The sequence below is a fragment of the Scyliorhinus torazame genome, chromosome 5 (assembly GCF_047496885.1).
Source record: "Scyliorhinus torazame isolate Kashiwa2021f chromosome 5, sScyTor2.1, whole genome shotgun sequence".
Taxonomy (NCBI): Eukaryota; Metazoa; Chordata; class Chondrichthyes; order Carcharhiniformes; family Scyliorhinidae; genus Scyliorhinus; species Scyliorhinus torazame.
In genome coordinates, this window is record NC_092711.1 from 75454252 (window position 1) to 75477999 (window position 23748).

Consider the following 23748-nt stretch of genomic DNA (forward strand, 5'->3'; position numbering starts at 1 on the left):
CTTCCCACAGTCACAGCAGGTGAACAGCCTCTCCCCAGTGTGAACCCGCTGGTGTCTCAGCAGAACATTTGTGGATTTAAAGCTCTTCCCACATTCAAAGCATTGGAAAGGTTTCTTATCCGAGTGAACAAGTTGGTGTGATCGGAGGCTAGTTAAATAAATGAATCCTTTTCCACATAAGGAGCAGGTGAATGGCCTCTCCCCAGTGTGGACTCGCTGATGTTTCTGGAGGCTGGAAGACTGAGTGAATCCCTTCCAACACACAGAGCAGGTTAATGGTCTCTCCCCAGTGTGAGTACGTTCATGTTCAATGAGTGTCTGCGATCGTTTAAACAGGTTCCCACAGTGAGAGCAGCTGAACTGCCCCTCAGTGCGAACAACCTGCTGCTTGGCCAGATCCTCGGAGCTTTTAGAGTTCTTATCACAGTCTGACTGGTTAAACAGCCTCTCACCAATGTGAACTTGCTGGTGGGTCAGCAAGTGGGATGACTGAATGAATCGCTTCCCACAAACGGAGCAGGTGAATGGCCTCTCTCCAGTGTGACTGCGTCGATGTTTTTCCAGCAGGGATGGGTATTTGAAACCCTTCCCACAGGCCCCACATTTCCACAGTTTTTCCATGATGTTCATGTCCTTGTGTCTCTCCAGGTTGGATGATCAGTTGAAGCTTTGTCCACACCCAGAACACGTGTACGGTTTCTCTCCGCTGTGAATGGTGTGATGTTTTTTCAGGCTGGGTGACTGGTTAAAGCTCTTTTCGCAGTCAGTTCACTGGAACACTCTCACTCAGGTGTGTGGATCTCTGCTTTTCCAGTCACCCTGATGTTTGAAATTGTTTCCCACAGACAGAACCAACAAACATTTCTCCTTCCACATTCAAAGACCGATGATATTCAGATCTTGATGAATTGAGTGACTCTGTCAGATCTTGATGTGATGTCTGGTTGGAGTTTCCCATCTGCAAATCAGTGTCCTCTTTTACCTTATAAAAGAGATTGACAGTGTCAGTATTACCATGACCGGGCGGGTGTAGGAAGGGTCGCGGAGCTGTCTGTCACGGCGCTCCTGATCGCGCAAATCTGCGCGCAACAGCCGCAGCAGCCGGCTGTTATTAACACCGGCTGCAAGCGGGCTTCAAAATACATGTTAAAAAAATGCGGCCGCATTGCGCATGCGTGCCAGATCATAAACTGTGCGCAAGTGCTCCGACGATCGGGCACGCATGCGCAGTGCGGCCTCTTTGTTTTTAAATGGTCGCAGCTTTTTGATTTACAAGTTTGGGGGGGGGGGGGGGTTATTCATTTTATTCATTTATTTTATTTATTTAATTTTTTTTTTCATTTATTTTATTAAAAAAAATTTTTTTTTTTTACAAGTTCGGGAGGGTTTTATTTGATAAAACTTTGCAGGAAAAAAATGAAGAATTTTGAACAGATGGAGACTCCATACTTTCCGACACCGGAAGGCTTCACCTTCATCCAACAGGTTCCATTAGAGGAGCGTGTCCGAGGGCCAAAGGGACCCAAAACCATTTCCTCCATTTTTGTCAGCAGCAAACAAGGGAAGAGAAAATGGTGGGTGGCTCAGGCCAGCCGGCGTGGGTCTCGAAGGTTGGCCGGTTGGTAAAAATGGATCCCCGGGAAAAATAAATTTGAAGAACACTGATCTACACTTTATAATCAAGAAATTAGGAAAACAAGATCACAGCTTAGAAATAGCTGGGTTAGTCAGAAGTCAGTTGTGAGCGGCCAATAAAGCTATGATTAGGAAGTGGGCGATGGGGGGGAGGGGGGGGTGGTTGGTGTGGGAGCAGCTGGAGGCGGCAGGATGTAAAGGTACTAGTCTGGGAGCTTTGATAACAGCTCCTTCGCCGTTCTCAAAGACCCGTTACTCCACAAGTCCGGTGGTGGTGGCGACACTGCGGATTTGGGGACAATGGAGGAGGAAGGTGGAAGGAGTGTCGGTTTGGATCTCGATATTCAACAACCACAGGTTTGTCCCGGGTAGGATGGATGGTGGGTTCCAGAGCTGGCAGAGGGCAGGCATCAGAAGGATGGGAGATCTATTCATAGACGGAAGCTTTCCCAGTTTGAAGGCGCTAGAGGACAAATTTAATCTGCCGCCAGGAAACGCCTTTAAATATCTGCAACTATGAGCCTTCCTGAAAAAATAGGTAGTGGCCTTTCCGATGCTGCCGCCACTGAGGATACAGGACAGGGTGGTCTCCGGCACCTGGGTGGGGAAGGGGAAGGTGTCGGATATCTACCAGGAACTACAGGAGGCGGAGGAAACCCCGGTGGAGGAGCTCAAGGGCAAGTGGGAGGAGCTGGGTGAGGAGTTGGAAGCGGGTCTGTGGGCAGAGGTCCTGGGCAGGGTTAATTCCTCCTCATCATGTGCCAGGCTCAGTCTAATTCAATTTAAGGTGGTCCACTGGGCACACATGACGGCAGTGAGAATGAGCAAGGTTTTTGGGGTAGAAGACAGTTGTATGTGGTGCAAGGCAACCCTGCAAACCATGTCCACATGTTTTGGGCATGCCCGGAGCTTAGAGAGTTCTGGCAAGGGTTCGCGAGGGCAATGTCCAAGGTGTTTAACACACGGGTGGTGCCGAGTCCAGAGATAGCGATCTTTGGAGTGGCAGATGACCCGGGAGTTCAGGAGGCGAAAGTGGCCAACATCTTGGCCTTTGCCTCCCTAGTAGCCCAGAGACGGATTTTATTAATGTGGAGGGACTCGAAGCCCCCGAGTGTAGAGACTTGGGTTAATGACGTCTGGGTTTCTCAGCCTCGAGAAAATAAAGTTTGCCTTAAGAGGGTCTTCGCTAGGGTTCTCTCGGAGGTGGCAGCCATTCGTTGACTTCCTCGGGAAAAATTAAAATGTCAGCAGTAGCAGCAATCCGTAGGGGGGGCGGGGGGTTGGGGGAGGGGTGAGTGCTTCATTGGGATGGTGTGGGAAGACTGGGTCGCGTGGGGTAATGTCTATTTAATTGTTACTCTATATTCTCCTTTTACACTATGTTAATATTCACTCTAGTTTGTTTAGTTATTATTGTTTCTATTGTTGTATTATGAAAAATTCTTCAAAACATTAATAAAAATACTTTTTAAAAAAAAAGAGCGAGAGGTTTAAAAACCAGTTGCGAACGATGAGTTTGACCCGGCACTAGGACCCGGCTGGGAACAGAAACCTTGATGTTCCGCCCACGCTGTAGCGTCACCAAGACGCCAGCGCATGCGCTCTGCTCCACGCTGAACCAAGATGGCGGATGTTACCCAGGGCTTGGTCCCGGGAGAAAGACTCGGAGCAGCAAACGCGGGATCTGCAGGTTCGTATTCGAGGTTTGAAGCCTTCACCAGACATTTATAAATTTTACCCGTCTATCCGCCGACTGCATGGCTCCCTGTACGTTTCCACATCCTTACCAGCTGCTGATGATGTGGAGATACCGGCGTTGGATTGGGGTGAGCTCAGTAAGAAGTCTGACACCAGGTTAAAGTCCAACAGGTTTGTTTCAAATCACTTACTTTCGGAACGCTGCTCCTTCCTCAGGTGAATGAAGAGGTATATATATATGGCAGCACGGTAGCATTGCGGATAGCACAATTGCTTCACTGCTCCAGGGTCCCAGGTTCGATTCCGGCTTGGGTCACTGTCTGCGGAGTCTGCACATCCCGTTTCTGCGTGGGTTTCCTCCGGGTGCTCTGGTTTCCTCCCACAGTCCCAAGTTGTGCAGGTTAGGTGGTTTGGCCCTGATAAATTGCCCTTAGTGTCCAAAATTCCCCTTAGTGTTGGGTGGGGTTACTGGCTTACGGAGATAGAGTGGAGGTGTGTGTTTGGGTAGGGTGCTCTTTCCAAGAGCCGGTGCAGACTCGAAGGGCCGAATGGCCTCCTCCTGCACTGTAAATTCTATGATATAATTCTGGAACCTACCTCTTCATTCACCTGAGAAAGGAACCGTGCTCCGAAAGCTAGTGATTTGAATCAGACCTGTTGGACTTTGACCTTGTGCAAGACTTCTTACTGAGCTCACCCCAATCCAAGCATCTCCACATCATCTTTGTTCAGGACGCCGGAGGTGGGGGTGTTGTGAATTTCTCTACTGGACTGCTGTGATAGATTTTAGAAACCCCTTTACTGGGGGTCAGAAGGGGAGGATTTAGATACAGCAAACTCAATCCAAGAGAAATGTTTGTCTCTTTTGCATTTAGTTTCTGGACTGACAGTGATGGTTTTTGTAAACCTCCATTTAGAGCGTATTAGAAGAGGATTTGCAGACACGAAACTTGAACCAAGTTTCACATCAAAATCTGGCCACATTATTTGATTACTCAGCACCTGAATGTAATCGCCCTTTTAGCATAATGATTGAGTTCCAAATCATTGACATTCACTGTGTAAATCTGCCATCCTTAGTTGGGTGATGTTATTGAAGTGGAAATAGTCAATAATGGTGATGATGTTGATATCTGGATGAAAGCTCAAGTTTAAGGTGAAATATTTAGTCTGGTTCGGACTCTGGCAGTTCAGAGGAGAAGGGGTGAAGATAGTGGCTGGCGGGAACTGTAGACAATATGAAAATGGAGGAAATTTCTGTTCATCCAGTATTGGATGTTGAACAAGTCAGGATGGTGTGTACGTTGGAGGAGAACTTGGTGGTGATGGTGTTCACAACCACCTGCTACCCTGGTCCTTCTAGGTGGAGGAAGATGGGAGTTTTTGGAAGTTCTATCAAACGTCTTGTTGAGTTGTAGATATATAAAATATCTCTACTTCATTCCTTGCCTTTCCTTTCCTGCTCCTCCCCTCTCCTCTTTTGCTCTCTTCTCCCAGCGAGACCAGATAATTGTGTAGGTCCAGACCAAGTGGCAGGTTCCCTTCCTTGAGGGACGACTTACCAGGGGTAAGCCATGGGGTACGGGCCTCTGGCTGAAAATAGATAAGTCCCCGGGACCTGATGGGATTTATCCTAGGATTCTCTGGGAGGCCAGGGAAGAGATTGCTGGACCATTGGCTTTGATTTTTATGTCATCATTGGCTACAGGAATAGTGCCAGAGGACTGGAGGATAGCAAATGTGGTCCCTTTGTTCAAAAAGGGGAGCAGAGACAACCCCGGCAACTATAGACCGGTGAGCCTCACGTCTGTAGTGGGTAAAGTCTTGGAGGGGATTATAAGAGACAAGATTTATAATCATCTAGATAGGAATAATATGATCAGGGATAGTCAGCATGGCTTTGTGAAGGGTAGGTCATGTCTCACAAACCTTATTGAGTTCTTTGAGAAGGTGACTGAACAGGTAGACGAGGGTAGAGCAGTTGATGTGTATATGGATTTCAGCAAAGCGTTTGATAAGGTTCCCCACGGTAGGCTATTGCAGAAAATATGGAGGCTGGGGATTGAGGGTGATTTAGAGATGTGGATCAGAAATTGGCTAGCTGAAAGAAGACAGGGTGGTGGTTGATGGGAAATGTTCAGAATGGAGTTCAGTCACAAGTGGAGTACCACAAGGATCTGTTCTGGGGCCGTTGCTGTTTGTCATTTTTATCAATGACCTAGAGGAAGGCGCAGAAGGGTGGGTGAGTAAATTTGCAGACGATACTAAAGTCGGTGGTGTTGTCGATAGTGTGGAAGGAAGTAGCAGGTTACAGAGGGATATAGATAAGCTGCAGAGCTGGGCTGAGAGGTGGCAAATGGAGTTTAATGTAGAGAAGTGTGAGGTGATTCACTTTGGAAGGAATAACAGGAATGTGGAATATTTGGCTAATGGAAAAGTTCTTGAAAGTGTGGATGAGCAGAGGGATCTAGGTGTCCATGTACATAGATCCCTGAAAGTTGCCACCCAGGTTGATAGGGTGGTGAAGAAGGCCTATGGAGTGTTGGCCTTTATTGGTAGAGGGATTGAGTTCCGGAGTCAGGAGGTCATGTTGCAGCTGTACAGAACTCTGGTCCGGCCGCATTTGGAGTATTGCGTACAGTTCTGGTCACCGCATTATAGGAAGGACGTGGAGGCTTTGGAGCGGGTGCAGAGGAGATTTACCAGGATGTTGCCTGGTATGGAGGGAATATCTTATGAGGAAAGGCTGATGGACTTGAGGTTGTTTTCGTTGGAGAGAAGAAGGTTAAGAGGAGACTTAATAGAGGCATACAAAATGATTAGGGGGTTGGATAGGGTGGACAGTGAGAGCCTTCTCCCGCGGATGGAAATGGCTGGCACGAGGGGACATAACTTTAAACTGAGGGGTAATAGATATAGGACAGAGGTCAGAGGTAGGTTCTTTACGCAAAGAGTAGTGAGGCCGTGGAATGCCCTACCTGCTACAGTAGTGAACTCGCCAACATTGAGGGCATTTAAAAGTTTATTGGATAAACATATGGATGATAATGGTATAGTGTAGGTTAGATGGCTTTTGTTTCGGTGCAACATCGTGGGCCGAAGGGCCTGTACTGCGCTGTATTGTTCTATGTTCTATATGAACCAGTTCATTCATGGTCACTTTTTCCAAGTGCCAGCCCCACAAATGTCCAGATTCATTCAGCTCAATTTCACAACCTACCGTTGTGTTTTTATTGCTTCTCTCTCACTCCATCTTTTCTGTTTTAAATCAATTTCACAGGATATTAGAAGGGGAGGATTTGCAGTCGGGAAACTGAAACCAGTTTATTGTAACCTGTATACTACCATATTTGAAACATGGAAGGAAAATGCGCCGTTCACAGTGAAAAGAAACCGGACACATGTTCTGTGTATGGACAAGACTTTAGTCCCTCATCTGGTCTGACAAAACATAACTACCGTCACCACAGTGAGAAGCCTTGGAAATGCGGAGACTGTGGGAAGGGCTTTAATTACCCATCTGAGTTGGGGAATCATCAGCGCAGTCACAGTGGGGAGAGACCGTTCACCTGCTCTGAGTGTGGGAAGGGATTCACTTGTTCATCCTCTCTGCTGCAACACCGACAAGTTCACACAGACGAGAGACCTTTTAAATGTCCAGTCTGTGGGAAGTGTCATAAAAGTTCCCGGGAACTGACTGGTCATCAACGTGTTCACAGTGACGAGAGACCGTTCAAATGCTCTCACTGCGAGACTGGTTTCAAGACATTATCTGTCCTCACTGTCCACCAGCGAATTCACACTGGGGAGAGGCCATTCATCTGCTTCACGTGTGGGAAAGGATTTGCTCACTCATCCCACCTGCGGACACACCAGCGAATTCACACCGGGGAGAGACCTTTTAAATGTCAGGACTGTGAGAAAGGCTATACAAGTTCCTGGGAACTGATGTTTCATCAACGTGTTCACACTGGGGAGAGGCCGTTCAGATGCTCTCACTGTGGGACTGGGTTCAGGCGATCATCTGATCTGATTGTACATCAGCGAGTTCACACTGGGGAGAGACCCTTCAACTGCTCTGTGTGTGGGAAGGGATTTACTCGGTTATCCACCCTACTGGAACATCAGCGCATCCACAGTGGAGAGAGGCCGTTCACCTGCTCTAAGTGTGGGAAGGGATTCACTCGGTCATCCCACCTACTGACACATCAGCGAGTTCACACTGGGGAGAGGCCATTCACCTGCTCAGAGTGTGGCAAAGGATTCACTCAATCATCGCATCTGGTAACACATCGGCGCATTCACACTGGGGAAAGACCGTTCACCTGCCCTGGGTGTGGGAAGGGATTCACACAGTCAGCCAACCTGCTGCTACACCAGCAACTTCACAAGTGACTGTGATTGAATTGTTCTGTTAATTGTATCCGGGAGTGAACCATATTCATTGGATCTGTTTCTGCTGGTGTTAATAAACTCCAGTTATAATGGTTAACATTTCACATAAAAGTCAAATAAACCTCCTTTTATGTTAAACACAGGGTGGTAATTTTTAAAATATCTCTAACAGATTAATTCCCTTTGAAGGGTTCCCCAGTCTCCTCCATCCTCACCTCCCCTCCAGTAACAAGTGTGAGGAGCTGATGGAGCTTCTTTGTCACTGAGATTGAGACAATCAGATCAGCTGCCTCTGCTGCTTCCCTCCCTCCCACTAACCCACCAGACCAAACCATTTCTCTAAGTCTGAGCCCTGAACCTGCATCTTTCTCCACTTTCACTCCTACCTTCAATCTTCCTCAGAGCTCATCTTGTCAGAGATCTGCCTTCTGCTCCTTAGACTCCATTCGCACTAAACATCCTGACCATGTTAGCTTCTCCGTGTTAGCTGATATTGTTAACATTTCTCTCTCTCTGTCACTCTCACCTTTAAATCCACCATCATCACCTATCCTCTTAAAAAAGAAAAACTTTTCCTACTGTCGTTGCAAAGTACCGTCCATCTCGTATCACTTTCCTCTCCAAGTCCTTGTGCTCTGTGTCCCCCAAGCATCGGTCCTCGGCCCCTCCTATTTCTCATCTACACGCTGCCACAAGGTGACATTATCTCAAAGCACCGTGTTAGTACACTGACAACACCCAGCTCTACCTCACCCCCATCCCTCTCCATTGCTCCACTGTTACTAAATTATCAAACTGCTTCTCCCACATCCAGTACTGGATGAGCAGAAATTTCCTCCAATTAATAATTGGGAAGACCAAAGGCCATTGTGTTCGGTCACCAGTAGAAATTCCGTTCTCAGGGCAGCACGGTGGCAAAGTGGTTGGCATTGCTGCCTCACAACGCTGAGGTCCCAGGTTCGATCCCGGCACTGGGTCACTGTCCGTGTGGAGTTTGCACATTCTCCCCATGTCTGCGTGGGTTTCACACCCACAACCCAAAGATGTGCATAGTAGATGTATTGGCCACGCTAAATTGCCCCTTAATTGGAAAAAATGAATTGGGTCCTCTAAATTTATTTTTTTTAAAAAAGAAATTCCGTACTCTAACTCCCAAGTCCATCCCTCTCCCTGGGAACTGTCTTGAGGCTGAACCACACTCTGCACAATCATTGAATCTCTGCAGTGCAGAAGGAGGCCATTTGGCCCTTCAAGTCTACACTGACCCTTGAAAAGGGCACCCTACCTATGCCCACTGCCCCGCCCTATCCGCGAAACCATCTAACCTGCACATCTTTTGACCTAAGGGGTAATTTAGCATGGCCAATCCACCTAACCTGCATGTTTGTGGACTGTGGGAGGAAACCAGAGCACCAGGAGGAAGCCCATGCAGACACGGAAAGGATGTGTAAACTCCACACAGACAGTCACCCAAGGCTGGAATTGAACCCAGGTTCTGGTGCTATGAGGCAGCAGTGCTAACCACTGTGCCACCACGCTAGATGAGATTCTGACCACATATTCACACCATCACTCATACCAGATATTTCAAAATCCATAATGTCGCCTGTACCCACCCCAGCTCGGCTGCTGCTGAAACCCACATCCATTCCCCTATTAAAATTCCCGGTCAACCTCACATTCAGTCCACACTTCCCCCGACCAGAACGTGTCAGCGTCTACATCTCTACTGCCCGTGTGCTCTCTCACGTCAGGTCCTGCTCACTTACTCGCCCTGTGCTGGCTGGAAGACTCCACAACCAGCATCTGACGAGTGATCTGATTAATCAGGTTGTTTTGGTGGTGTTCAAGCAAAATGTTGCTCCCGCTGCACCAGGAGAACTCCGGTGTAAATAGTGTCTGCAGTTGCTGAACTCTACTGAGGTGAGAATGGAGCTGCCAGGGCTGCAGTGAACCTTTAAGAACTGCTGTCTGGGTTCATTCCTCTGAATTCACTGACTCCCTGCTGAACCTTAGGAATAGAGTAGACCTGAACAACTTACCAAATACTCAACAAATTGCAAATGATTTCCCAGTAAGAACCAATTTGTACAGGGCGAAAAAGGTAAAAAAAAAAGGGAGCAAACACCTCCTTCACCGAATTCCCCCACTCACCTGACTCTCGGGGTTACACTCAGTTTGCCAAGGCTGCACTAAAGAACCTTGTATTTATAACCAACTCATTCTGCAGTAAAATAGTTAAACTTTGACTGTCTCTCATTTAAACGTTCCAGAGCAAAATCTCCAACTTAAGTCAGCTGTAAATGTGATAGAAAATACTGGTGTTCATTTTGCATCTTTTACAAGCTCACAACATCCCAAAGTGATTCAAATCAAGGATGTATTTGGAATGAGTCAGCATGGTGGTGCAGTGGTTAGTTCTGCTGCCTCACGGCACCGAGGTCCCAGGTTCAGTCCCGGCTCAGGGTCACTGTCAGTGTGGAGTTTGCACATTCTCCCAGTGTTTGTGTGGGTTTCGCCCCCACAACCCAAAGATATGCAGGGTAGGTGGATTGGCCACGCTAAATTTCCCTTAATTGGAAAAAATGAATTGGGTACTCTAAATTTTTTTTTTTTTAAATATTTCAAAACATTTTTCAAAAAAGGATGTATTTGGAAGGAAGAATGAAGAGAGGCAAAGTAAACTAAACAGTACAATTTTAAACAGAATGCAGGTAGAGTGACCCGGGAGTGAATATAAACAAATATTTCAATGCAACAGGACAGGTCCATAAGACCATAAGACACATGAGCAGAATTAGGCCACTCGGCCCATCGAGTCTGCTCTGCCATTCAATCATGGCTAATATTTTGATATCCCCATTCTCCTGCAATCTCGCCATAACCCCTGATCCCCTAATTGATTAAAAACCTATCTATCTCTGTCTCAAAGACACTCAGTGATTTGGCCTCCACAACCTTCTGCAGCAAAGAGTTCCAGAGATTCACCACCCTCTGGCTGAAGAAATTCCTCATCTCCTGTGTTAAAGGATAGTCCCTTTCGTCTGAGATTGTGTTCTCTGGTTCTAGTTTTCCTACAAGTGGAAACATCCACTCTATCCAGGCCTCACAGTATCCCGTAAGTTTCAATAAGATACCCCCTCATCCTTCTAAACTCCAATGAGTACAGACCCAGAGTCCTCAATCGCTCCTCATACGACAAGCTGTTAATTCCAGGAATCACTCGTGAACCTCCTCTGGACCCTTTCCAAGCCCAGTTCATCCTTCCTTCGATACAGGGCCCAAAACTGCTCACAATACTCCAAATGGGGTCTGATCAGAGCCTTATATAGTCTCAGAAGTATATCCCTGCTCTTGTATTCTCACCCTCTCGACATGAATGCTAACATTGCATTTGCCTTCCTAACTGCCGACTGAACCTGCACATTCACCTTAAGAAAATCTTGAACAAAGACTCCCAAGACCCTTTATGCTTCTGATTTCCTAAGCACTTCCCCAGTTAGTAAATAGTCTATGATTCCATTCCTCCTTCCAATGTGCATAACCTCACATTTTTCCACGTTGTATTCCATCTGCCACTTCTTTGCCCACTCTCCTAGCCTGTCCAAGTCCTTCTGCAGCCCACCTGCTTCCTCAATACTACCTGTCCCTCTGCAGATCTTTGTATCATCTGCAAACTTAGCAAAAGTGCCTTCAGATCATTCATGTATATTCTGAAAAGTTGTGGTCCCAGCACCGACCCCTGAGGGACACCACGAGTCACTGGCTGCCATACTGACCCTTTATCCCCACTCTCTGCCAGTCAGCCAATCCTCTGTCCACGCCAGGATCTTACCCTTAACTTATTTAAAAGTAGGACGGCATGTGGCGCAGTAGATGGCACTGGGACTGTGGCGTGGAGGACCTGGATTTGAATCCCGGCCCTGGGTCACAGTCCGTGTGGAGTTTGCACATTTTCCCCATGTCTGCGTAAGTTTCACCCCCACAACCCAAATATGTGCAGGTTAGGTGGATTGGCCACACTAAATTGCCCCTCAATTGGAAAATAAAAATAATTGGGTACTCTAAATTGATTTTTAACAACTTATTTAATCGTCTCATATGCGGCACCTTGTTAAAGGCCTTCTGGTCGATCAACTTGGTCAAAACATCCTAATTGGGTCTTCGGTTTATTGGAGGAAGAGAGTGGAAAAACACGTTATACTGAATCTTTCTAAATCATTGGCTAATCCACATCTGAAATATTGTGTTACCACAGCTTAGGAAATATAGCAAGGAATTGGAGAGGGTACAGGGAAGCCTTGCTAGAATAGTATCAGTGATGAGAGGTTTCTGTTCTGTGAAGAGACCTGCAAAGCCGGGATTGTTCTCCCAGTATCAGAGAAGGTGAAGGAAAGAGAGACTGAAATATTTGAGGCGTTTTCATCAACATAGAGAGAAGTTGTTTCCATTGGCAGGGTGGTTGGTAACAACAGAAGACAGCTTTAAAATATTTGTCATAACAGCCAGGGTGGACAGGAGTAGAGATGATTTTACTCAGTGAATTCTGGTGATCTGGAACACGAGAATATCTGGTGAAAGCAGCTCCAATGATAAATGATTTTTACTGTATTGAAGGTGCAATAAATATCAAGTTCTTGTTGACTGTAGATAGGAATTCAGTGATCAGCCTGAAATTCATGGGTACCAGCACAACAGGGAAAGAGAGAGAGAGACAGAGAGCGTTCACCAGCTGAGTGTGGATCACTCAGTCATTCCATTTACTGAGACAGCAGCATGAAGTCTGGGACAGAGGAGGCGAGGCTGTTGCAGAGTTAAAAATGAAACCTATTAAGGAGCAGGAGAGCTTTGAGCTGGTGGAGTCTATGAAATCTGAGACTCGTTTTCCTTTGCTGTCATTTCACAGAGGCCCAGTTTTGCCAAGATTCTTTATTTCCACAGTTACAGGATCATTGAAAAGACATTGCAGCTTCTTTACAGCACAGCCAAACTCGCACTGACTGAATATTTCTCCACTCACCTCAAGGTTATCGATTCGCATCCAGCCTCCTCAGTCCACTCCTGTATCGGGCACAGTCTCAGAGTTGGGAGGGGTCAGGGGTGCGCCCTGACCATTAGGACCCCAGCAACAGTAGAGTAACAATTCAAACACAAACATTAAATGAAGTGAAAGCAGATTGTCGAGACCTGTCATAAACTCCTGGAGATGCTGCAGTCACTTCACACACCAGAGGAGGTTAACAGGGAAGCTCAGTGACAGTGCAGAGTATCAGAGTGGAACACATTCAGGTATAATGTCCAGATTGACAGAAACCCCTGGAGATGCTGCAGTCACTTCACGCACCAGAGGAGGTTAACAGGGAAGCTCAGTGACAGTGCAGAGTATCAGAGTGGAACACATTCAGGTACAATGCCCAGACTGACTTTGGAGCAAATCTTTTCTGGAACCTGGGAAGGGCAGTTGAAAGACCAGAAACACATCCATTGGCACACATGTACTCATACGTAGGCATCCTCGCACACGCGCTTAGCCGCCCTCACACACACACGCAACATGCATAGGTGCACTCGCACGCACCGCGCGCACACACACCCCACACACCCACCCACAGGCACATAGACACGCACGTATGTGTGCCCGCTCACAGATACACAAGCACTAAATATTCAATAACGTGCCTCTTGTCAGTACTGTGGAACATAAAACCAGGGTCCCTGTCACATTGTGCCCCCTCAGGATGTACAAGATCCTGAGGCCAATTTGATGAAGAGAAGGAAGGCAGCACGTACCCAGACCACTCCTTTCCCAGCCTGGTGTCCGAGCGACAGTATTATCCTTCACACAGCCTGACGTGGTATCTGGTGGTAATCGGAGCGTTTGTGGGATCTTGCTGTGCAGTCCCTGCCGAGTTTCCCACGTGAAAACAGTGAACGTGTTTCAAATACAAAAAGCTGCCGTGTTGATTGAAAGGTCTGGGCCAGTCTGAAAAGGCACAGGAGGAAGACGATCTCTTCCTTTTGACGGGTCACTCCTGCAGTGCAGCCCCTGCCGTTCTGTGGGAGGAGACGGCGACTGCCACATGCACAGTAAGATCCCACAAAGTGTTATGCAACACAGGGTCAGGAACCTAATTTCAGTGGGGGTTTGAGGGACACTGGAGAGAACTTCCCTCCCCATCCTGCTGTTGCTGTTTATATTTTACATTCGCTTGAGGGGGTGGACAGGGACAGATGGAGAGCAAGACCCACCGGGATCATCCGGGAATGACTGATTCAGGCGCCTCCCGTCCCATCGTCAGCCCCAACACATCCTTCATTCGTGGCTCAGCAAAGGGAGTTGAAGAATCAATGAATGAATACCCAGTGACAAAATGCACAGTCGTTGCTGCCAACATCTCCGGCCATTCCTGTGGTCATGTGTACACGGGCCAGCTGTCTGTCTCTTTGTGTGTGTGTTGGGTGGGGGGGGGGGGGGGGGATGCGATGGGAGAGCAGGTTACCTGGAGCCTGCCTGGTCCGACGTTAACCAGGCGGAAGCAGATTCAGTCCAGTGTTATCACCCTCGGGCGTTGTCTCTCCGAGCGATGGGAGGGCAAGTTACCTGGAGCCGGCCTGGTCAGACGTTAACCAGGCGGAAACAGATTCAGTCCAGTGTCGATCATCCTCGGGCGTTGTCTCTCCGAGCGATGGGAGGAGAGTGGGACCATCACAGGACCAGCCCCCCGCCCGTGTACTCCACTCTCTGTGAAAAGAGGGGAACGTCAGGAATAGGAGTGGGAATAGTTCCTGGCGAGCCTGCTCCACTATTCAGCAAGATCACGGCTGATCATCGACCTCAACTCCACTCTTCCCCACCCCTCAATTCCCAAGGATATCTCCACCTCAGCCTTGAACGCACTCAATGACAGAACATCCAGCATTCCCTGGGATAGAGAATGCCAAAGATTCACAAACCCTCTGGGTGAAGAAATTCTCCCTCATCTCAGTCCAAAATGGCCGCCCCTTATCGAGACTGGCCCTGTGTCCCTGACTCTCTGGGAATTAGCCTCTCCGCATCAACCTTATGGAGTCTCCTCAGAATTTCACACCTTTCAATCGGAGCATCTAAACTGCAGGGAATGTTGGGCCCATTGCTCAGGCTCCAGAGCACTGACCGGTCTCCTCCTCTTCCTATTTTCTTGGCTCCCCCTCACGTTCCGAGTTCAGATCTTACCTGGGGCGGCTGGAGGAATGCCAGCCAGTCGGAGGAGTGTGTGGGCAGCAGCCCCATCGCCTGGCACTTGTAGACGGCTAGGGCCAACCCCAGCAGGTTGCCGATGAAGTAGAGCAGACGCTGCAGCCAGTGCTGAGTCGAATTCCCCAGGACCTTAAAGACTGGGAGTGAGAATAAAAAAACAGAAAGATCAGGAACAGGGGAGAGACTGTGAAATGTTCATAGAGAATTGGGGGATCCTTGTACTCAAATCACAAACAGACAGCATGGAGATACAGCAAGAAATTAGGAAGGCAGATGTTCCGTTAGCCTTCACCGAGGGATGGCGCCAGGGACCGGGGTTTGATTACAGCTTTGGGTGACTGTCCGTGCTGAGCCTGCACATTCACCCTGTGTCAGCCTGAGTTTCCTCCGGGTTCTCTGGTTTCCTCCCACAGTCCAAAGATGTACAGGTTAGGTGGATTGGCCATGATAAATTGCCCCTTAAGTGTCCAAAGGTAAGGTGGGGGTACAGGGACAGGGAGGGAATTGGGTCTCTGTATAGTGGCCTTTCAAATGGTTGGTGCAGACTCGATGGGCCAAATTGCCTCTTTCTGCACTGTAGGGTTTCTATGATTCACTGGAGTTTGAGTGAGGAAATCTTTCTGCAATTGTACAGAGTTTTGGCCAAACACAGGAGGAATAACTTATGCAGTTTGGGTCTCCTTATCTACAGAATTGCCAAGGAGAGAGGGTAACAAAGACTCACCAGATTGGTTCCTGGGATGACAGGATTGTCCAACGAGGAGAGATTGGGAAGAATGGGCCTTTACTCTCTTGGGTTTACGAGACTGAGAGTTGATCTGATTGAAACAGATATAATTGTAAAGAGGGTTTGACAGGGAGATGCGGAGACACGGTTTCCTCTGGCTGCAGAATCCGGAACACAGAGACATAGCCTCAGGGGGGCAGCTAGTTCGGACTGAGCTGAAGAGGAATTTCCTCACCCCATGAGTTGTCTCTAACCCAGAGAGTTGTGGATGTTCAATCACTGATTATATTCCAGGCTGAGATCAATGGATTGTTGGACACCAAGAGAAATCTCAGGGAGATATCTGTACACTGACTGGTGTCTTCAATTAACCCATCTCCCCCAGGGGGATATCTGTACAATGAAGGTAGAAACCTACTTTGCCACCCCTAATATGTTTTACTTTTGTTTTTATATATTTTATCAACCTTAGAACCAGTTGCTATAGTATATTGAGCCATAGAAATAGAATAACCCCATGTCACTTGGCAGTTACTCATCAACAAACTAACTTCTTCTCCTGTAGCAGAGTAAGACCACTTCTTCAAGGCTGAGAAAGCTGGAGAGTAAAAGAGCTCCTCTTCCCTGTCCTTCCTGAACTCCCTTATTCACCCAGCTCTCAGCACTCTGTTCTAAGTCCCATTCAAATGATGCCAGTTAAAAGCTGTTTCTCAGCTGCAGAATCAATACAATACTCACTTGGCGACATGGACATCAGTGCGTGTATAGGTCTCCAGGCCATCATGCAAACCATCATGATAGGGAAGATGGAGATGTTGTTGCCGGCTGTGTACATAATGAACAGATTCATGGGCAGCTGCTTCAATGGGCCAAAGGCGATGTCCCAGCAGAGCTGAAAACAGAAAGTGAGCAGGGCATCAGTAAAGGGAGCCAGGTTGGGGAAGGTCACGTACTGATCTTACACCCAGGGCTGGAAATAAGGATGACGGTTAACACCACAAAAGGTTCCTTTAGTACATGGGGTGCAGCGGTTCACCAACCCAGTTTACCACTGTTGACAAACCAAGCCTGGCCAGCTGGACAACGAGGACACATTCAAATCCAACTTACTTTCTCAACCAGGATCCGGTCTGTTTCTTGGATGCGGATGTCTGGAAGCTGTTTGTCTGAATATGCGACTGGGCTCATGAAGTCGCCCTGGCCATACTGTTGATCACGGCTCCTGTGAAAAACAGAGAACACAAATTGGGTCACCTCAGCAAGCCCTTCAGGACCCTCTTCAAAGAGGGAGTCTCTCCATCAGGGATCCCACTGTGGTGGCAATACTGCCAGCATGAACTAAACCATGAGCAAGCCTAGGGCACACTGCATGCACCAAACTGCCATGGGATTGGACAGCCACAAAGTGCATTGGAGTCAACTGACAATCAGGGTGCCAATCCCCTTGTCCAGTCCTCCGTTAAAAGGCGATTGCACCGAGTCACCGGAGGCAATGAATTTTAGTTTGAAAGTGAACGATGTTGAATGTCGAGAGAGACCCACTGCAGCACCCGGCCCCAGAAACGAGCAATCGTCCCTCCAGCCAACACTCAGGTGGGGGGCTGAAACCAAGATGGCGTCGCAGGGTCGTGACCCCGGGAAAAGAAGCCAAGTGGAGTCGGAGTGGTTTCTGGGAGATTTGAGAAGCTGCTTTCTGCCAAGGGGCCAAGTGAGGGGCGGAAAGTTTTAGGTTGATGCCCACATCCCCGGGTCAGTGTGCGGTGCCCTCCATGCGAGAGAGCACGCTGGCCCGGCCTGCGCCTCCTACTCGAGCCCCAGGCTCCAGCGCGGCCTCTGCACCTGCGGCTGCCGCTCGGGTTGAGCTCGAGGGTCCATGGCAACGCCGGCGACCGTTAACCGTCCCTCCTCAAATCTGATCCGGGGAATAATCCGCGCGCTTCCGTCAACAAACCACACCCGCTGCAATGCGCATGCGCTGCTGTCCGGACGTCCTCGGCGAAATGCAGACATCGCTGACGTTTCCCCCATCTTTGTTAGGGGCACGTCGAGCAACCAAATGTCAACGGTTTCTTCACAAGTGATGCGAGACTTGCTGAGTTTATCCAGCATTTTTTAATTTCAGATTTCTAGCATCCACAATATTTTACTTCTATTCCCGTCCCATTTCTACCTCACATGTAACTGGGTATCATGAGTGAAGCTACCACCAGGCTCAGGGCTAAACCTTGCAGCCAAGTTGCAATGAAATATTGTGACTTCCTGCAGGTGCTGGAACTGATGGGAGGACAATTTGCACACATTGGTCAACAGCAATGTTGCTGTAAAGGTTGATTAGAATCACAATATCACTGATGTAACCAATTAATTGGAATGAAATAATGACAGCGATCTCATTGATCCGAGAGACAGTTTGATCTTTAATTGATTTGAAATAAATCATCTCAAAAACAGGTGTTGAATGTAGATGATGTCCTGTTTAATAATAATCTTTATTAATGTTACAAGTAGGCTTATATTAACACTGCGATGAATTTACTGTGAAAAGTCCCTAGTCACCAAACCCTGGTGCCTGTTCAGGTACACTGAGGCAGAATTCCGAATGTCTAAATCACCTAGTAAGCATGTCTTTCGGAACTTGTGGGAGGAAACCGGAGCACCCGGAGGAAACCCACGGGGAGAACGTGCAGATTCCGCACAGACAGTGGCCAAGCCTGGAATCGAACCCGGGGCTCTGGTGCTGTGAAGCAACAGTGCTAACCACTGTGCTACCGTGCTGCCCATATTTCATTCACTGTCATGAATTAGATTCAGCTTGGTGACAGGGTGGGTTCTGATTAACCTTCCACTGGGGACATAAAAAGGGTAAGATTTATTCTTGTTATCCTCTATCAGTGTTATATCAAATAGAGCAGAAAAATATACGGGCAGTGCATGAAATCTGACTTCTCTCTTCAGAGCTCATGTCCCACTGCAACAGTGTTTTTGTATGAGGTTCCCTCTGGTTCCTGTCACTGAGTCTCTCAGCCTGCAGTAATACACCGCGCTGTCAGACAGCTGCAGCTCACTGATCGTTCCTCACTTACCCCCACACATTTCAAACTGTCGATTGATGCAGAAAATTGAGTCCCCCACCCTCTGCAAATTTCTACTGAGCCTTGGGGAAGTGTCCAGGTGACTTTCCCTCTCCTTGATGCCCCCACAATGTCAGCAGCTCAGACTCCAGCTCAATACCCCTGAGCCCAGGTTCTGCAAGTTGCAGACACTCCTCAGATATGATTGCCCAGGATTGTAACGTTCTCCACAAACGCCCACATACTGCAATCCTAGCACATCACCTGTCCTGTGGAGAACATCAAACTCCAGCCTAGTTATAGGGGTTATTAACTTGAGCAGAAATAAACAAAGGACGTGATTAACAATAACATCCAATCCCTGGAGTCACACATGAACCCGCTGGTGTCTCAGCAGGTTGGATGATCGATTGAATCCCTTCCCACACTCGGGGCAGGTGAATGGTTTCTCCCCACTGTGAGTGCGTTGGTGTGTCTGGAGATTGGATGATTGAGTGAATTGTTTCCCACACACGGAGCAGGTGAATATCCTTTCCCCAGTATGAATTCGCTGGTGTTGAATAAGGTGAGATGATTGTCTAAATTTCTTCTCACAATGAGAGCAACTGAATGGTCTCTTGTCAGTGTGAACAAGCTGGTGTTTAATTAGATCTGGAGAGGTTTTAAAGCAATCCCCACAGTAAAAGCATTTAAAAGGTCTCTCGTCACTGTGAACTCTCTGGTGTGACCCCAGGCTGGATGACTTTGCGAATTCCTTCCCACACATGGAGCACCTGAACGGTCTCTCCCCAGTGTGACTGCGCCGATGGCTCTCCAGCTGGGATGGGTAACTGAATCCCTTCCCACAGTCCCCACATTTCCAAGGTTTCTCCATGGTGCCAGTGTCCTTGTGTCTCCAGGTTGGATGATCAGTTGCCCATCTTGATCGGACACAGAACATGTGAACGGTTTCTCCTCGCTGTAAATGGTGTGATGTTTCTTCAGGCTGTGTATTTGGTTAAAGCTCTTTCCACAGTCAGTTCACTGGTACTCTCTCACTCGGATGTGTGTTGTGTGGGTCTCGGGGCTTTTCCAGTCACACTGATGTTTCCACAGTCAGTTCACTGGAACACTCTCACTCGGCTGTGTGTGTGTCTCGGTGTTTTTCCAGTCACACTGATGTTTGAAATCTTTTCCCACAGGCAGAACAGACAAACATTTCTCCTTCGACATGCAAAGGCCAATGATATTCAAGTCCTGATGAATCGAATGACTCTGCCAGATCTTGACATGATGTTTGCTTTCCTCATCTGCAAATCCTCGTCTGCAAATCCTCACCTTCTCATGCTCTGTAAAAGGAGATTACCAAAGTCATCACTGTAAGTAGAGGACAGAAATGCAGAACAGATAATTCTCGTTTCTAGGGACCATTTTTTCCCTCTTATTCCACTACAGCTGCAGATCCCCGTCCCACACACTCTCCCTCCGCACTGGGCTGAAATACAGATAAAGTGTTGGATATATTTTCCTGCATCCCTTTAACAAATTTGTACAAATAGAGATAGAATCATGTTTGATAATTCACTTCATTCATGAATCCTGTTGAAACGTTTCACAATCAATCATCTGAATATGTGTTCCCAGCAAGTTAGAAAACTTTCTATTAGACTTCACTGGAAAACACTTAAATCTATGATCTCTTGTCACAACCACATAAATATAAATGTGGATTGAAATTCAGGAGAAAGGACTCTATTCCACAAATAAGATACAGAACAAATAGACTACAAGGCAGTGCAATGACCTACTTTATAAAGCTCACAGACAGTATGTAAATGATTGAGAATTTAATGAACTCATGCTGACAACATATGATCTGTGGATTTAATACAAAATGCAGATTGCAGAGAATCATTTCTATTCTGCTGGTTAAGGACTCCTGCTTTTTGTAACCTATTGTAATTATTTGTCTGATGAAATGATCATAATGTGCAATACTTTTATTATTTTATACTTTTATTTAATGGCTGTCTACAACTATGTGATGAATCCTAATTACTTATTATATTTGTAGCATCATCACAATTCTGAACCTGTCACACTTATGATTTTGAAGCAAACCAATGATCTATTGAACCAAACTAATTCTCTATGAATCTGGATCACCTTGATGGACCAGACGGAATAACCAACGTTAACCTTGTTCCAGAAGTGACTGTGTGGAGATTAAATGAGCAATTGTTAAGGTGGTTTCTCCAAGCCTCCCGGGCTTTTTTTTTCTCTCTATCTCTCTCTCTCTGTTTTCAAATCCTCCCCATCCAGCCGCCAGCTCCATCACTCCTTCGACCAGCTGTAGATGTGACAAATAAACACCTATCCATGGTCAAGACTGACACAGCGCATGCTCCAAATACTGGGCGACACGGCACCTGTACACTGGTCTCCTGTGGTGTAGATAGGGGACATTCACCACTGTGGGGAATGCTGGGTAAAAAAACCACCATTGTGATTCACAATTCACTTTCTTGTGATTATTTAGCGGTAATGCAGTAGAGAGTGACCATAAAATAAATCATTAAAGTGAGGAATTTGACATGTTGTAACCTACAAGGTTACAGATCAAGAGCTAGAAAGTGGGGGTGGTCTGATACAGATATGATGGGCCAACAGGCCTCCTTTAGTCCTATAAATTTAAATGTTCTGTTTCCATTGTCGAACATATTTAAGACTGAAATAGACTGAATTTTGGTCTCTCAGAGAATCAAGGGTTCTGGCGAACAGGCAGGAGGGAGGAATTGAGGCAAAGGGATCCCTTCCCACAGTCCCCACATTTCCACGGTTTCTTTGTATTGCGAATGAATTTATGTCTCTCCAGGTTGGATGATCAGTTGAAGCCTCGTCCCACACACAGAATATATGTACGGTTTCTCCCCACTGTGAATGGTGTGATGTTTGTTCAGGCTGTGTAACTGCTTAACGGTCTACCGGAACACTCTCACTTGGGTGTGTGTATGTCTCGGTGCTTTTCCAGTCACACTGATGTTTGAAATCATTTCCCGCAGACAAAACAGATAAATATTTCTCTTTTGACATTCAAAGCTTGATGATATTCAGCTCCGAGTGAAATCAAGTGATGATCAGATCTTAATGTGATGCTTGGTTTGAGTTCCCCATCCACAAATCATCTCCTAATATCCTATAATCAGAGTTTACAAAAGTCATTGCTGTCCGTGCAGGAGAGAAATTTACAACAAACAATTCTAGTTTCTATGCAACATTCATTCTTTTCTTGTTTTCCCAAACGTGTTGCTCAATCATAATAAAATAAACCAAAATCAGAAACAAAGTCCCAACAAGAGCAAGCGAATCTTCCTGGCTAAACCAGAATGTTATTACCAATGTCTATGAGACACCCTGTACTCTGAGGAATCCACCGATTGTGGAAGGTGTCAACTGTTCTGGTGGACACCGCATGCTCCCTCCCCAGAGCTACCCAGACACAGGCAGGCAATTGGAAGAGAGGACAAAAGTCTCTTATGGGGCGGCAGTAAAGTGACATTATCCAAAGGTGGAGCAGGCTCAATGGACTGATTTTTTTTTATTCGTTCATATTTATTGCCCATCCCTAATTGCCCTGGACGAGACAGTTAAGAGTCTACTATATTGCTGTGGGTCTGGAGTCACATGTCGGCCAGACTGAGTAAGGACGGCAGATTTCCTTCTCTCAAGGACATTAGTGAATTAGTTCAGTTTTTTAAAATGTATTTGTTCAAGATTTTTCAATAATTTTACAGAACACTGCAAAAAGGAAAATAATACAAAGAAAACAGGGCAACATGCCAACAAAACAAAATGTTTTAACCCCCTAAACGGTAAACCCCCAACTCAAACCAAAATGGGGCATGCGCCCCTTACATAAAGGAAAATAAATCAGCCCCCCCCCCCATCAGTTGAGTTTTTAATGACAGTTGACAATGGTTTCATGGTCATCATTAGACTGTTAATTCCAGATGCTTATTGAATTCAAATTTCAACATCTGCAGTAGCAGGATTCGAACCTGGGTTTTACCCGAAGCATTACCCTGGATTTCTGTTTTGGTAGTCCAGTGACAATTCCACTATGTGGTACTGGTATAGTGGTAGTGCCGTAGTGGCTGCCTCCTGCTCCTATTTCTTATATTTAACCAGTGTAATCCCCACCACCAAATGGGACCTGATCATCCAAATTCTATAAATTGCTGTTTTAACCAGGCCCAAGAGCAAGTCCAGGAGAAGATCCTCTGACTTACCCAGTCTCTCCACACGGGGCAGCCAAAGATTAGGAGCACGGGGCTGAAGTGTAACAAAAACTTGAGAAGTAGCTTTTGCAGGTAACTAACTATCGGGACTGCAACCTCCCACACTGAATGTATATATGGCCCATGGAATTCTCTGGGCTGCAAGCAGCACCTGTCGTCTAATGCACTACCCGGACACTAGGACCTGGTTGGAAACAGAGGCGCTGAAGCCCCGCCCACCATGTTTCGAATTCGACAAAACATGTGCGCATGCGCACTCTCTCCCCTGAAACAAGATGGCGGCCGTAAGCCTGGGTCTGTCTCCGGGGAAAAGAGCCGGAGCTGCAAATGTGGGACCCGCAGCTTCGGATTCGGGGCTTGATGCCTTCACCAGGTGTTTAGAAACCCTCCCCGTCCACCCGCCGGCTCCATCGCCCCCTCCGCGTTTCCGCAACCTCACCGGTTTGGAGACCCGATAAACAATAGGCTTCCCATCGCTATCACTGCGCATGCTCCAATACAGGGCGGCCCTGCGCCTGCGCACTGCTCTCCTGTGCTCTGGACAGAGGACATTCACCACCGCGGCGGGTGTCGGGTAATGTCCCCGCCATGGTAGCTACCAACCAAGCAGGGAATTGTTAATTTTTTCGCTATGATTTGGCGATTGCAGCGGAAATCAGCAATATTGCGAACCCAGGTAGTATGGTGGACAGTGGTGAGCATGGTAGC

General features: G+C 47.2%; 2 protein-coding genes and 1 long non-coding RNA gene across 9 annotated transcripts; 1 reads left to right on the forward strand and 2 right to left on the reverse strand.

The window, feature by feature from the left end:
* The first annotated feature begins 3178 nt into the window (after positions 1 to 3178).
* LOC140418526 (uncharacterized) lies at positions 3179 to 20996 on the forward strand. Of its 6 annotated transcripts, XR_011945111.1 has the most exons (4): positions 3195 to 3325; positions 6614 to 6743; positions 19945 to 20121; positions 20817 to 20996. XR_011945111.1 is itself a non-coding variant. In XM_072502002.1 (3 exons), exons 1-3 carry the CDS (start codon positions 3259 to 3261, stop codon positions 20848 to 20850), a joined length of 291 nt encoding a protein of 96 aa, XP_072358103.1. In that variant the 5' UTR covers positions 3179 to 3258; the 3' UTR covers positions 20851 to 20996. The 6 variants fall into 6 exon arrangements, 4 of the variants coding, with proteins under 4 accessions (XP_072358103.1, XP_072358099.1, XP_072358101.1 ...); XM_072502002.1 differs by lacking the exon at positions 6614 to 6743 and having other exon boundaries at positions 3179 to 3338; XR_011945112.1 differs by lacking the exon at positions 6614 to 6743 and having other exon boundaries at positions 3192 to 3325.
* Positions 12643 to 17665, reverse strand: LOC140418525 (ER membrane protein complex subunit 4-like). 2 transcript variants are annotated; one of them, XM_072501997.1, is made up of 5 exons: positions 17649 to 17665; positions 16803 to 16914; positions 16431 to 16584; positions 14942 to 15102; positions 12643 to 14470 (listed from the first exon to the last, which is right to left on the reverse strand). In XM_072501997.1, the coding sequence occupies exons 2-5, from the start codon at positions 16878 to 16880 to the stop codon at positions 14435 to 14437; spliced, it is 429 nt and encodes a 142-aa protein (XP_072358098.1). In that variant the 5' UTR covers positions 16881 to 16914; positions 17649 to 17665; the 3' UTR covers positions 12643 to 14434. The 2 variants fall into 2 exon arrangements, with proteins under 2 accessions (XP_072358098.1, XP_072358097.1); XM_072501996.1 differs by lacking the exon at positions 17649 to 17665 and adding an exon at positions 17532 to 17617.
* On the reverse strand, positions 18090 to 23540 carry LOC140418528 (uncharacterized). The gene is made up of 2 exons (XR_011945113.1): positions 23480 to 23540; positions 18090 to 20091 (listed from the first exon to the last, which is right to left on the reverse strand). It is a non-coding gene; the product is annotated as an uncharacterized lncRNA (long non-coding RNA).
* Between the last annotated feature and the right edge of the window lie 208 nt (positions 23541 to 23748).